Genomic DNA, 15,967 nt, shown 5'->3' with positions numbered 1-15,967 from the left:
TTACTTGAAAATGTCTTTGTTTTTGAGGCAGTAATAGCACAAAGTTTCTTCAGAAGGCCACACACCTAACCATGAGAAAAATATTTTAAATAATAAATGAAAGAAAGATTGAATGAACGAACAAATGAATGAAAGGAATGAATGAGTGAATGAATAAATAAATAATTTTTATTTAAAATATATTTTATTTATTTAAAAAATATTTTAAATAATAAATGAAAGAAAGATTGAATGAAAGAACAAATGAATGAAAGGAATGTATGAGTGAATGAATAAATAAATAAATAAATAACCAAATAAACAAACAAATATTAGAAACCTACTTAAATCAACTACAAAAAAACCATTTAAACAAATTTGATTGACATACACTTCCAAAATACAAATACAGCAGAACTCACATAGATTCCCGGTATTGTTGAATCCAGAAATATTTTGTATAATGACATCAGAATCTAAAAAACTGATTAAATTAAATTAATAAATATTATTAATTATTAAATTAATAATTAATGTAAATTCACATTTAAACAGGAAATAAATTAAACGGCATAATTTGTGTATAGCGTGACTTCATGCACTTACTTCTATAGTTATACAGATGTAATTTTATTTATTTGCTGTTATTTTAATGTAGTTTATTTTTATGTAGTTAATTTATTAATTATTATTATTATCTTTTGACATTACTATAATTCTTTTAATTTGAGGGGTATAATTTTTTGGAGGCATAAGAATGGCAGTTCTTTCCTCATTATTTTCTGTTTAAATTATGCTGTTATAATTCTTTACTAACACCACACATATACAAACATGACTCATTCAATTGAATCTAAAATAGTTTGAGTTAGTTGTTAGTGTTAAGTTAGGACAATGAACATCATTTAAGTTAAACTTAATTTATTTTATATGAATAAAGATAAATTAAATGCTAGTTATGTCTAACTTCATTTATTTTATGTTATTTATTTATTGGTATAATAAAACTAGATCAGACATATGTACCTCAAATATAAACTAAGTTCATTGAAGTAAGAGCTAGTATAATTGAACCATTTGCTGTTTGGGTCTGAATAATGACAAAAACAATAAAATAATAGTATTAATATTATTAATTTAATTTTAAATTAACAAAACAAAAAATAAGATTAAAATATAAAAGGAATCAATTTTTTTGAAAAATAGACAAAAAATAAATAAAAATATTGAATAATGAGAGCAAACTGAAAAAAATAATTTCTATTCTCTAAGTCTAATTCTAATAAAATTTATAAATAAATCTACAGTATGAACACCTTCATTATCATCCAGTAGCAGCACTGGCTCCGAGAAAAAGAGATTAAAAGATAAAAACCTCCTCACAGATATGCGCGTGTTCACTTTTATATTTTTATGGATTAGTGCCTTTTATGGAAAATTAAAAAATAATAATTCAAAATAAAATAATTTAATTAATTATATTTAATTTCAAATAATAATAAATAATTTAATTTCAAAAACGACCCTTACTTGTTTTAAAATTTTCCACCGTTCCTTCGCAACCGCCGACATTAAAGTAATTTATCAAACAAATTTCATCAAAAATTAACATTCAAACTCATTAAAGCGACACTTTTATGAGAAAAATCCGAACGAAAACGTATTTAAACTTAAATGCACTTTTAAACAGGAGAAGGTATGTATAATTTGTTAAGCGTTCAACATAGGGTCGGGCTATTCGACTTCCTTGGATGGTTGGCTTATTGGCTTTCGTACGAAATTGTATGGGTTTTTTTGTTTTTGTTCGGTGAAATACAGTGGCTTACTGAAGCCATAGGTTGGACTATGATCACTCTTTTTTTTGCATATATACAGTACTGTGAGAGACTGTTTAATAATACTGTACTATCAATTAACTAGACAATCAATCGATCAACCAAACACACAACCAATAGATTCGAAAGTTCATTTATTTTTTCATTCGTTTGTTCATTCAGTTATTTATTCATCAATTTATTCATTCATTTTTTTCTTCCTTTATTCGTTCATTCATTCATACAATCGTTCGGTAAGATTGTAAAAACATTTCACAACTTATCATAATGGCTAAATCAACATACCAAACAGAAATTTTTTATACATGCATATATACAAAGTAAATCAAGAAATAACAAAAATTATATAGCCAAATAAAAAAAAACCAGAAACCAGTCAACTTTTAATAAATAAATATATTGACATTATTAAAAAGATTGTTCAAAAAGGTAAAATTTAAGGCGACGACGAGAATAAAATGTAGTTTGTTTTGTTGGTGTGGTGTTGTGAAGCGAAAACAAACAAACACATCACAAAAACTAGTAAGAAGTCACAAGAATAGCAGTCAGTCACCTACCTACAATTAAATTACTCTCATGGCCCTAGCTTACTTATAATCATTAACTCAGCTCACTTACCTACAAATTTGTATTTCTACGTTTTAGGGATTTTACATGTTTCAGATATTTTATTTAACATATTTTAGCGTTTTTATTTTACTTGAAACTTTGTAACTAATGTTAAGCCCTAGCCTACCTACGATTGTTCAACTCATCTCAATCCCTAACTTACCTATGAATTAAATTAAATTAAGTCCGGTAAAGAAAGTAGAAAGTTGAAGAGAAACATAACGACACCGAATGAATGGATGTTGTGTATGCGTGTGTTGTATTTATGTGTGTGTGTAAATGTGCGGGCGTGTACTCTCCAGAAACTTCTTCACTCACTACGGATGAACCTCCATTGCGCCGACCATCATCTGCTGACACGCATCGATGGAATGAATTTTATCGGATATCAAAAACACTAAATTGAAGAAAAAATAATAATTGATTAAAATAAAAAACAAGCCATTGGAAAAAATATGCAACTTATCTTTTTGAAATAGCACTCAATCCTTTGTTCAAATTTGAGTACTTTAAAAGGTACAATGGGACAAAAACAAATTTACCTTTAAAATTATTTTAGAATAGTCATCGGAACGATCATCATGAGAACACCATCTGAAACATCCCACAACAGCCCACCTCTCATCATTCTGTAGACACATTTTTTATTAGCATAGTAGTAAATCAAAGAACACAGGAACGAACGAACAAACGAATAAATGATCAACTGAATGATTGAATAATTGGTTGAATGAATGAGAGAATGAATGAATGGATAAATCAATCAATGATTCAATTAATGAATAGAATGAATTAACGAATCAATTAATGGAAGAATAATTTTAAAAATTGAGTGATAAAATAAACGAATGAACGAATGAAAAAAATAAAAAACGAAACTAAACCTTACTTCAAAAATCGTCGTTACTGTAATCCATTGCACCGACCACCACCTTCTGGCCGGCACACAAGATGTCATCCGAACTTCTGATTGTCAGTCGAACAGCCAACGCGCTGATTCTTTCTACACCATCATCATCATACGTAAATCATCATGAGACCACCATCTGAAACGTGCTGACGCCCGCCACAGCCCACCTCTCATCATTCTCTAGAAAAGTTATTTTTATTAGCTTAGTAGTAAATCAAGGAACAAACGAATAAATGATTAATTGAATGATTTGTTGAATGAATGAATTAATCAATCAATGATTCAATGAATAAATAAAATGAATTAACAAATCAATTAATGTAAGAATACTTTGAATGATCGAGTAATAAAATGAACGAATGAATGAATGAGAAAAATGAAAAAACGAAATTAAACTTTACTTCGAAAATCGTCGTTACTGTACTCCATTGCACCGACCACCATCATCTGGTCGGCACACAAGATGTCATTCGAACTTCAGAGTGTCAGTCGAACAGCCAACGAGCTGATTCTTCCTACACCATCATCGTCATACATGAATCATCTGAAACGTGCTGACTCCCACCACTGCCCACCTCTATCATTCTGTAGACAAAAATTTTACCAGCGTAGTACTAAATGAATGTTAGAATCTTAGAAGCAAAAAATTATAAAAAGGAAACAATGGCAAATAAATAATTTTTTAAAATAATAAAGTGATTAAAATGTATAAAAAACTTACCGTCGTCCATTCGACAAAGGCAGAATGTTGAATGCGGATCGGTTCCTACGTTGTCCTCCAAAACTGTTGCCAGTCCTCCTCGAGATTGTTGTTGAAACACAGCCCGTGTTGATGGAGAAAAATAGAGAAAGAGTAGATTCTCATCAGAAAGCTTAGCGGTGCCTGCATCTCAAATTGCTTAATAAAAATAATCCTAACTACCTATTCAATTACCTTAGCTAATTTATATTAAATTGTTAATGGCACGATAGTCGAAAGTTCTCCTTCATTCTCCCTCCTTGCACAGAGGCTCACCGACAGCCAGGGCACCGGATAGTAAACCATTGCCGTGCGGATAGTAGACTATTGCCGTGCGGATAGTAAACCATTTGCCGTCCGGAAGCCGTGCGGGTAGTAGACTATGGCCATACCGCATAGTAAATCATTACCGTGCAGATAGTAAACCATTGCCGTCCGGATAGTAAACCATTGCCGGTTCACCACTGGCCACCAAGGCTTACCTCTGACAAGGGACTTCGAAATTCAGAGTCTATCGGCTATCGTACCCTTAACTTACCTATTCATTACTATTAAGCCCTAGCTTACCTAAAATTACAAAACTCAAGAGCCCAATTCATTGGCCTTTCGGCACCCACCCCACCACCTACGTAATGCCTTGGGCTCCAACTTAGTAATAATAATATAAAACTTAAACCCTAAATCTATTAATGAGTATGTGTTACAACGTAGCCTTAACTTACCTATTCATTACATTATGGCCCTAGCTTACCTAAAATTACAAAACTCAAGAGCCCAATTCATTGGCCTTTCGGCACCCACCCCACCACCTACGTAATGCCTTGGGCTCCAACATAATAATAATATAAAACTTAATAATTAACCTACCTATCGATACACTTACAGCGTTTTATTTTACATTACAAGATTGTTCCTAAAATTACATTATTGCCCTTAACTACCTATGAAATTAAATTACTCTCAACCTTAGTGATAATAAATTAGATTCTGTAATGAATATAAAATTACGCTCAAATACTAACACATGTGTTTATGTATGTACTTGTGTGTGTGTTTGTAATACGCTGATGCGTGTAATGTGGGTGCAAGAAAAAATAGAAGCGATAAACTTACGCTGCCTACCTATTCAACTAAATTAGTGTTGGATGCTTCCTATCTATCCTACCTATAATTAAAATTATGCCTATCTAACCTACCTATATAGCTACTTAATGTAATTGTGTGTGCGTGTGTGTGCATGAGAGAGCATTCTTACTTAATGTTAAATTACAGAGAAAAAAGAATAAAACGTATCCCAGCCAGGCGTGTATTCTTTGCCACTGAATGAACGAACGTAGCCTGACATCTTCCATGATGAACTCCTCTGGAAGCTTCAACCTGAATGAAATGAATAAAATGAAAAAATCTTATTTATTTATTTTATTTAAATAAAAATAGAGAAACGAGCCGCAGTGAAATCCGCCAGCCGAAAAAGCCAACCAACTGGCAAAAAATGAACCGCTAAGAAACCGTAAAACGTACCCCAGCCAGGCGTGCATTCTTTGTCACTGAATGAATGAACGTAGCGTGACACCACAATCATTCTGATCTTCCACGATAAACTCTTCTGGAAGCTTCAACCTGAATGAAGGAACCTGTATGAACCTAAATGAATGGAACAATCTTATTTATTCAATTAATTTGAATGAAAAGAAGCGCAAAGAAACCGACCGGTCGGCAAAGAAAAGAAACTCTATATAACTCTATATAACTCTATATAACTCTATATAACTCTATATAACTCTATATAACTCTATATAACTCTATATAACTCTATATAACTCTATATAACTCTATATAACTCTATATAACTCTATATAACTCTATATAACTCTATATAACTCTATATAACTCTATATAACTCTATATAACTCTATATAACTCTATATAACTCTATATAACTCTATATAACTCTATATAACTCTATATAACTCTATATAACTCTATATAACTCTATATAACTCTATATAACTCTATATAACTCTATATAACTCTATATAACTCTATATAACTCTATATAACTCTATATAACTCTATATAACTCTATATAACTCTATATAACTCTATATAACTCTATATAACTCTATATAACTCTATATAACTCTATATAACTCTATATAACTCTATATAACTCTATATAACTCTATATAACTCTATATAACTCTATATAACTCTATATAACTCTATATAACTCTATATAACTCTATATAACTCTATATAACTCTATATAACTCTATATAACTCTATATAACTCTATATAACTCTATATAACTCTATATAACTCTATATAACTCTATATAACTCTATATAACTCTATATAACTCTATATAACTCTATATAACTCTATATAACTCTATATAACTCTATATAACTCTATATAACTCTATATAACCAAGCATACTACCACATTCAATCAAAAAAATCCCACTAAAACCAGGAACCACCGCGTACCTGTTATATGTATGGTGTGAAACAAAACAAAAAAAACACAACAAAAAACACACCACCAAGTAGAGTAAATGAATAGAAGTCCCTAACCTACCTATGTAACTAAATTACCTTATGCCCTAGCCTACCTATATAATAAATTAATCTCAATCTCACCTACCTACGTTTCATTAGCTTAACTTAAGTCTCATGAAGAAAGAGAAAAAGGAGTAAAACAGAACATAAAATACTACCACACAAACAAACATGATGTATGTATGTATGTATGTATGAGCAACCGCTAAAGAACCCACCTAAAATATAAAAAAATACAACATACAAACACACCAACCACAGACATGCAAACTCTATATAACTCTATATAACTCTATATAACTCTATATAACTCTATATAACTCTATATAACTCTATATAACTCTATATAACTCTATATAAAATAAAATAAAATAAAAGTAAATAAATTTTAAAAAAATAAATATAAAAAAATGAGATCAGGCACTCCGACTCGAGCGAGGAAGAAATGCCTGATCTGATTGCAACGTTTTTTCAGCTCCTATTTATACTCGTTTCAACCATACATTTTCATCATTTCAATCATTCACATCAGTAAAAAACTTATTTAATGTATGTACTACACTATTATACAGTCTTAACCACAATGCTAACCGTACTAAATTGACGTCATCGAACGAACGCCTTCGAAGCTTTCTGATTGGCTGGTTGAATCTGCTATATTGCTTTTTACATAAACATATAATCTTATGAATTATTTGTATACATATATATATATATATATATATATAAATTCATTATAAAAGTAACAGTAATCAGTGCTATATATGTACGCACGCATTTCAAATTTTCTGGGAGAATTCAAATTAGTTTGAGACCACACCTTGCTTAACATCCAATTCCATGCCGAGCCAAGCCATGCTGAGCCAATATGCGTAGATGTATAAGCGCTTTTATATTGAAATTTTGCTCGCTTTATATTCGAATATCCAAATATAACAAATTCTCCATCCTATTTAAAAAATTTTCTTTGATGCTTTTTATCAGTCAGGTCACAAAAATCATTATCGATATCGCGATGAAATCAAATTGAATTTTTTTTTAAATTGTTGATAAAAGTAACTAGTATATAGTAAAAGTTTAAATTTTTCTGAGAGAATTCAAACTAATTTGAGACTACACCATAACTCAATTGTACAATTTGAATGTGTAAATACAACATTATAAATGTTTTATAACTACGTGTATATATCTATCTATCTATTTCTTTATTTAGTTCTGCCTGCGTATGATATTTGGCCATATTTATTTAATAGGAATTGAATATAAGCTTTATACCGGCTGATTAACTTAACTACCGTGCAGTAAAATAACTACTGTTAACATGACGTCATTTCCTCCAACGATTTCGCAACGAATTACCCATCCTATTTAATAAATTTTATTTGATGGTTTTTTGTTAGTCAGGTCACAATCATTGTCATCGATATCGCAATTAAACCAAATTGAGAATTTTTTAAATTTTTGAAAAGTTGAAAAAGGTATCTTTGTTCATTTTATGATACTACTTTGTTCAATAAGATACTGTATGATACATATAACTAGAATAAATGTTGAAAAACAAGTAAGATTGACAATTTTTAACAAATTGCTTAGCAGATAAACGTTTCAATGTTGGATCACTGACTGGCCGCAGCATGAAAATCGCAGAAATGCTCGAGCGTAGAAGGATTGACATCTGCTGCCTTCAGGAAGCCCGATGGAAATCGAATGGTGTCTGTCTTGTCAACTAAGACAAAGAAAAATATAAACTATTCTGGAATGGTCAAAAGACGGCCAAAAATGATGTTGAAATTTTTGTCAGAGAACCGCTAGCCCAAGAAGTACTGGATATTAAAAGGATTAATTCACGTCTCATGTGGATCAAGCTTCGCATAGAAAAGCAAACAATGATTATTTTTTCTGCATACGCACCACAGACAGGCGAATCAGAAGAGATGAAAATTGACTTCTGGGCTGCATTCTCTGACACCATCTCAACAATACCAAAATCTGAAACAATCCTGATTGAAGGCGATCTCAATGGCCACGTTGGAGAGAAAACAGATGGTTTTGACAACGTACATGGCGGTTTTGGCTTTGGAAAACGGAATGAAGATGGCAACCGCATCCTTGAGTTTGCTGAAAGTCACGGGTTTTGTTTACTGAACACTTATTTTAGAAAGAGGTTGGAACATCTCATAACATACAAAAGTGGACCATCAGCCACGCAAATTGATTTCTTCGCTGTCAAGCAACCACACCGAAGGCTGTTCAAAAACGTCAAAGTTATACCTGGCGAATCATGTGTCGCCCAACATAGACTTCTTGTGGCAGACCTGGTTGTTGAACAGTCAAAACATAAGTCTAAACAAATGCCTCAGAGAATCAAAACGTGAAAGCTGAAAAGCAATATTCATCGAGAAAAATTTCAACAGATTGTCGCCACACAGTTAGACCACCAATCGCAAGCCAGTACAGATTGGAGTACATACAAAACAGTTTTGATAAACGCTGCAACTACAGTTTCTGGGAAAACTGGTACAAAACGTCAGCATGAACGTGACACTTGTTGGTGGAATGACAGTGTACAAAATGCAATAGCTGAAAAGAAAGTTGCATACAAGCAATGGCAAAAATCAAAGTCTGTTGATGACCATAAAATTTTCCGTGAGAAGAACAACTATGCAAGACGTCAAGTTGCACTGGCTCGGACAGATCAGTGCAGAGAGTGGCTCACTAAAAGCAAAGGTGAACAAATGAAATCTCTGTATCGTATAGCAAAACAAGCAAAGCGTACGAAAAAAGACATAGTTGGTGCCTCATGTATCAAAAATGACAAAAATGAGATGGTTTTTGAACAAGATGAGATCAAGCTACAGTGGAGAGAATACTTCAACCGTCTGTTAAACGAAACAAATCCCATCAATGTTAACTTTGACGCTCCACCTATCGAAGGTCCGATTCCAGACATTACTATAGAGGAGCTTACAGAAGCTCTGAAAGCTATGAAGGATGGAAAGGCAGCAGGGCCCTCTGGATTCACAAATGACATTATCAAAGCATCTGGTACTGCAGGTATCAAAACGTTACTACAACTTTGCCGTAAAATCTGGAGAAATTGCTCAATGTATACCTACAAATTTTCAGTTTGTAAATTTGTTCCCTGTTTGCTGTTGTAGTTTGTCCTGTCAAGTTTTCTATTCCGAGAATTTGCTTCTACGTTTTAAATTTTAACATTTATTTTGTTATTTTTAATAAATGATCAATAAATTTCTTCGGCATATATAATATCTATTATTTGTACTCTTCTCAAGTTGAATTCAATAAAAAAAAATCATTTAATAATAACACGAGTTTTGTATTAGTCACCGAATGATGAGCTGAACATTTCGAAATATAAAAATTTTATCAGCCGAACTCGTTCGTTTACGTGACAGGCGCCTGTTCCCATCACCCACTCTTCAACATTCACATAGGCCAAACACAAAACGATGCACAAAATTATCATCTTAAAATTGTCGAAGGCCAACACTGAACTCTTCCGTACGCTTAGTATTGGTTATATCTAAATGTCAATAGTTTGAAAACTATTATACTTCTACCATATTACTACTCACTTCATTTCTCCAGTAATTCACATTGCAACTCACAGCTACGAAATTTGTTTTTCTATGCTGGTAGGTCGTAGTTTTTTTTCCTTTTTTGTTTTTGATAGGAAAAATGCGCGTTAAAATTTCTATCACGGATATACGTTACACAATCAATTAAAAAATAATTGTAGTTTATAAAAGAAATGAGCCACAACGTTAGTCGGTTAAAATTAATCATCACCACCACGGTCCAGTCCGACCCTCCATGACTTTATTGACATCCATCCACCTCCATCTGCCAGCTTCCGCAGCAACCTTCAGGTCCGCTTAAGTGCTTAGAAGTTTTTTTAATATTTCTACTTTTAAATTGATGTTCCAAAGATTTAAACATTTCCTTATTGTCCTACCTCAGGAAACTGGGTCTCTGGACGCTAAACGAAGATTGATTGATTGATTGATTGATTGATTGATTGATTGATTGATTGATTGATTGATTGATTGATTGATTGATTGATTGATTGATTGATTGATTGATTGATTGATTGATTGATTGATTGATTGATTGATTGATTGATTGATTGATTGATTGATTGATTGATTGATTGATTGATTGATTGATTGATTGATTGATTGATTGATTGATTGATTGATTGATTGATTGATTGATTGATTGATTGATTGATTGATTGATTGATTGATTGATTGATTGATTGATTGATTGATTGATTGATTGATTGATTGATTGATTGATTGATTGATTGATTGATTGATTGATTGATTGATTGATTGCTAGGCTGACTCTTCCACTTTTTTTGTGAATAAAATGGATTAGAAAAAAGTATGAACGTGAAGCATGCAGGTGATTAAAATTAATGAGCTTCAAAGTCATCCACATTCACGACAGTAACAGCCACAGTAACATCTGACACACTCAGAGCCAAAGTTTACCGTTAATAAAATTAGTAATAGCAACAGTTGTGTTTGAATAACTCACGGCTGTAGTCAATGTCTTTATTATACATGCTTATAGTTGTGTATGTGTGTAAGAAATATCATTAGTTTCTGTTTTTTAACAACCCAAGAGGGTTTAAAAATTTTAATTATCTAAATAATTATAGTGATTCAACATTGGAAAGAAGCCTAATGAACGAAACAATCATTACATTCAACTTTATTTCAATTAAACATTTTAACTGTATCATTTACAAAAAAATATCAACAAATTCATGGAGAGATATTTCAAATGGATCCCTTCAACTCCACATTTCTCCACCCCTTCCGTCCCAGCCTCACCCACCCACCTAGCCATCCACCCGCCACCACTACCACCCACAGAGGCACCTACAGAATGGAATGTTGTGGGTGGTTCTGGACGCACAACATGAACTCACTGACCGGAATCTTCTTGATCATGGTCAGGTGAACCGCACGAAAGATCGGAAATCTGTGTGTGTGTGTGTGTGTGCGTGTGCGTCCGTGCATGTGTGTGCGTACGTGCGTGCGCGTGTGTGTGTGTGGGCAAATTTCTGTTCAAGTGGAGCAATTTCTCCATATTAATTTCTATTTACTATTTATAATATAAACAATCAATCGAATAGACTTTTTGAAAAATTATTTGAAATGTCTGAATGACCAGCTTACAACACATTTCTGCATTGTTAGACTAAACAAAAACTAATGAATTTTGGCCCTGAAGACTTTAACAATGGGGTAATAAATATTTTAATGGGTTTTTTCAAGATGAATAGAAAAATATTGGAACTAAGAATTTAAAAAGAAGATAATATGAAACAAACTTCTCCATGATGTTCCTGTGAAAAAAAAAATAATTTAAATATAACAACAAATTGACATTTTTGAGAGACAACCGTCAATAGACCTAAAAATTTCTCAAAATTACTCATAACATCCAAGAAAAGAATTGCAACTTTAGTGTTATCCAGGCTCTAGTTTATATGATTTGTGTGCAGACAAAATTAAATCAGGATAACGGAAGATAAGAACTAACATTGAGGAATAGTAAGATGGCCCTGCCTTGATATCATCCCATCATCCGTACATTATCAACAATATTATAATCATTATCAACAACATGTTTGCCTCCATTACCGTCATCATCATCATCCTTATCATCATCATCATCATCATCCTTATCATCATCATCCTTATCATCATCATCCTTATCATCATCATCCTTATCATCATCATCCTTATCATCATCATCAACAGTCTCCACTATCACACAATCACCCTTAACACACTTCTCCACTTCACTCTCCCTCTCAAGTATGGAATAGATGTTGCCAGCTGTAATCGGTCCTTGCAGCTTCTGTCCTTGTAGCATTTCTTCTTCCAGTTCTGCCAGAGTCTGTTGTTGTGTTGGTTGGTGGTGTAGTTGTTGATGTTTTGTTGTTGCTGTATTGTGGTGTTGTTTTTGTATTGTTGTGTTGTTGCTGTATTGTGTTGTTGTTGTATTATTGCTGTTGTAGTTAATAAATGTTGTTGTAGTTGTTGTAGTTGATATACTTGTCGATGTGGTTGTACTCGTGTAGTTGTTGATTCTAATTCTGTGTAGTGTAGTGTCTGCAGTGAAGCTGTTGATGCTGGTGTTAATGCAGTTGCTAATTGCTGATTGTGGTGATGATGACTATCGTGAGGATGGCGATGATTTTGTTGTTGTTGTTGATGATGATAATGATGATCGTGATGATGATAATGATGAAGATGACCATTTTGATAACGATGCTGGCTGTCCATAACGATAGCAGCTCAAGCTAAATAGCTGGTTGTAAAAAATGAATAAATTAATTTTTACAATCTTCAAACTATGCAACAGCTTATGGCCAACCTATATTAGGCTAACATCTTCAGGGAATTGTACCTTACCTAAGGTAGATTTGCCTTCTGTGTTTTGGAGATATTGTTTTTAGCGGTAGATTTGCGTTTCGCATACCGTTTTATACGGTCGTACGTCATATTTCGTCGATTTTGTCTGAAACCATGTCAAATCCGAAGCCCGAAATTCTCTTCGATCCATTGCCTGCCTATCTCACGTCCTGCTTTCGAGCCCGAAAGGGAGTTCCGGATAAATCTAATGGGAGAAAACTTAAAAAGGTAATTTCAAATTTTGTTTTTTTTTTTTAATTTCATTCGACTGAACAAATAGATGACTGAACGATTGAATGAATTAATAATTTCGCTGATCGTTAATTTTATGTGAGGTACCTAATTGATCTGAGAACTAGATTCGACTGTGTTAAATTTTTACGTAATGATTGTAGTATTGAATTTGTCAATTTGTAAATTTTTTTAAAAAGCGAAATTGTCCAAACTTGCAATCTAAGACTGGATTGATCGAATAAACAATATTGATATGTATTAACATGTGGGAAGCATAGTGTACGGAGGTAATAATGACAAACGCAATATTCCTTCTAATTAATAATCGTTTTTCTGAAAAAATCAAAACTATTATATCTAGTTCATCTTTATTCATTTGCAAATTCATCAATAAAATACGCATTTTGGTTAAAATGTAGAGATTTTTTGAAAAAATGCATTGCGGGCCGCCAGAGAGGATTGATACTTTCAGTAGATGGATAGTAGATACACGTGGTTAACTACATACAGGCTAACACATTGGAAGCACGTGTTGATACCACGTGTGTGATGCTACGATGTCACTTACCTGTTTGCTAATTTAAGTAGTTATCTACTCTATCATATCGTATATCCTAAAATGCATTTTTACTTTTGAAAATTATTAAAAAGGTATTTTTTTTACACTAAGACATACACTTTGAGCATTTTAACAACAGAAAAATAAATTAGATTTATCTTTCCCGGCCCATTATGATGCTTGCATGCGACTTTCAACTGTTGCTTGGAATACCGATGAGTTAATAATTTTAACTAATTTATTATTAGTTATAAATAATTATTTATTAATTGTCATTAGTTATGAATAATTATCGGTTATGAATAATTATTAGCTAAGCCGTGCATGCGCGTGTATCTTCTGGGCAATTTTACGATCACCACATGGCTGGCCTAGGCTTGTTTGACCTATTAAGGCGTTCATATGCTTAATTTATAGCCCGGCAAACTGATAGTAAATTTAACCACGTGTTTTACAATTATATCATATATTAAACTGGTAGAAGACTTAGTCACGTGTTTTAGAGTTATATCAGCTTGTTTGATATTGACTTCGCTGACTCGATTGTCTCCTAATCTCTTGGTAAAGTTATATTTTGATATTTTAATGAAAAAATAAATCATCAATAATTAAATGAATTAAAAATTGAAAAGATAGATGAAATAATTTTTCTTCGAATTTTAGTGATTTTATTCGATCAAATAATTTTGTCTTCAAACCTTAGTTTAAGTGTTCATTGAACTAGGCCTTAAAAAATTAATTAGCTATTGAATGTAAAGTAGTTTACATTTGTCAAATAATTATTATTGTTTGAAATTGATTACGTGCAACATTATCATTAAATGAAAAGTTTGTACGGCAATTTTATGTGTATATTCAGGCACTATTTATCAATTATAAGACTCAAAAACTGAAATTCATTGTTAAATTGAACTGCAAAACACGCGTATATTTGTATAATTTGAATTGCAAAGAATTCTTTTGGAGTATAAGCTACCAGTAATTTTTCATCAATAGGTTGCGCTTCATGGATTATCAAATAGTTATAGCACAGCACTGTATGTCGAGGAAGCCATGTTTTTTATTTAGTTGTTTGTGTGTGTTAAACTTCATTTTTACAATTTGCTGTTTTTCACGAATAAAATTCATTTAGAAATGTTATGACGCCATTTTTATATTGATAAGTTGAGGATTAGTTGAGAGAAATAATCGGAATAAATCTCAATAAGCTGCATCCATAAGTACGTCACGCGCCTAATTAATCACTAATTTCATAGAGCCTGAATCACTAATTTTCAAATTGTGGCGGTTGCTCGTGATTATCGCCCATTTTGTTTCTTTTTTGTTCACTTGTTTCGTGTCCTTTAGCCAAATTATTTCTTAAATTCGATGTAGTTGTAAAATTAACTTTTTGTGCTGTCAAAAATGATAGTTGCTATGTTATTTGTGTTGATGTCAGTTTATTTCATCAAAATTTTATCATCAGATTGTTGAACAACATTCCCAAGAGCTAACTCTTTGTCAGATTGCCGATTTTAAGAAAGAAACAATGGTAATTCATTGTTAAAACAAAATGATGACTGTTTTATCATGCTCCTAGGTGGTGTCATTTGCTCATTTTCTTATAATTAGTGATAACTGAGTAGTAATGTAATCATGTGCCCAGGACATGTGTGTAGTTGGCAGTTATCTTTGTGCAGCTTTCCATACAATTTGTAGCCCCAAAATTAAAAATCTTCATTTTTAATATTTCTTCTTTCTCTATCTCGAGTGAGTGGAGTTGTGTGCATTTTTTGATCATTTGATTGTCATATTTTATTACATTTACAAAAAATTATTTAATTTTTTATTTATTTGCGCATTATTTTTATTGGTATTTCTAACCTTGTATTGTATTTAAAATATAAATGTTTATGTATATGGGTGTATTTTTATGTATGTGTAAATTTTTAAATGACTTCGTGTTCAACAATTGCTTAGTCTGACAACGGTAAGATGGATGCGTCAAACGATTATGACGATGGCACCAGTGACCAGGAATTTGGTAGCCAGTCTACTAATCAACGTCAGTCATCTTCCGGGTCTGTGGGTCCAACTAAATACCCC

At 32.2% G+C, this 15,967-nt stretch overlaps 2 protein-coding genes across 2 annotated transcripts; one reads left to right on the top strand and one right to left on the bottom strand.

The window, feature by feature from the left end:
* Positions 1-7,491, bottom strand: HELRODRAFT_173670 (hypothetical protein; the record flags this gene model as incomplete). Its single annotated transcript, XM_009020279.1, has 5 exons — positions 1-65; positions 402-463; positions 2,742-2,820; positions 4,055-4,132; positions 7,455-7,491. 5 exons carry the CDS (start codon positions 7,489-7,491, stop codon positions 1-3), a joined length of 321 nt encoding a protein of 106 aa, XP_009018527.1.
* Positions 7,492-8,268: 777 nt separating this feature from the next.
* On the top strand, positions 8,269-8,667 carry HELRODRAFT_152506 (hypothetical protein; the record flags this gene model as incomplete). The annotated part of the gene is given in 2 exon segments (XM_009020278.1): positions 8,269-8,350; positions 8,366-8,667. Coding segments are annotated over 2 exon segments (384 nt in total), but the record flags the coding sequence as incomplete, so codon positions are not given.
* Between the last annotated feature and the right edge of the window lie 7,300 nt (positions 8,668-15,967).

Source organism: Helobdella robusta, assembly GCF_000326865.2.
Source record: "Helobdella robusta unplaced genomic scaffold HELROscaffold_27, whole genome shotgun sequence".
Taxonomy (NCBI): Eukaryota; Metazoa; Annelida; class Clitellata; order Rhynchobdellida; family Glossiphoniidae; genus Helobdella; species Helobdella robusta.
This window is presented reverse-complemented; position numbering and strand designations above follow the sequence as displayed.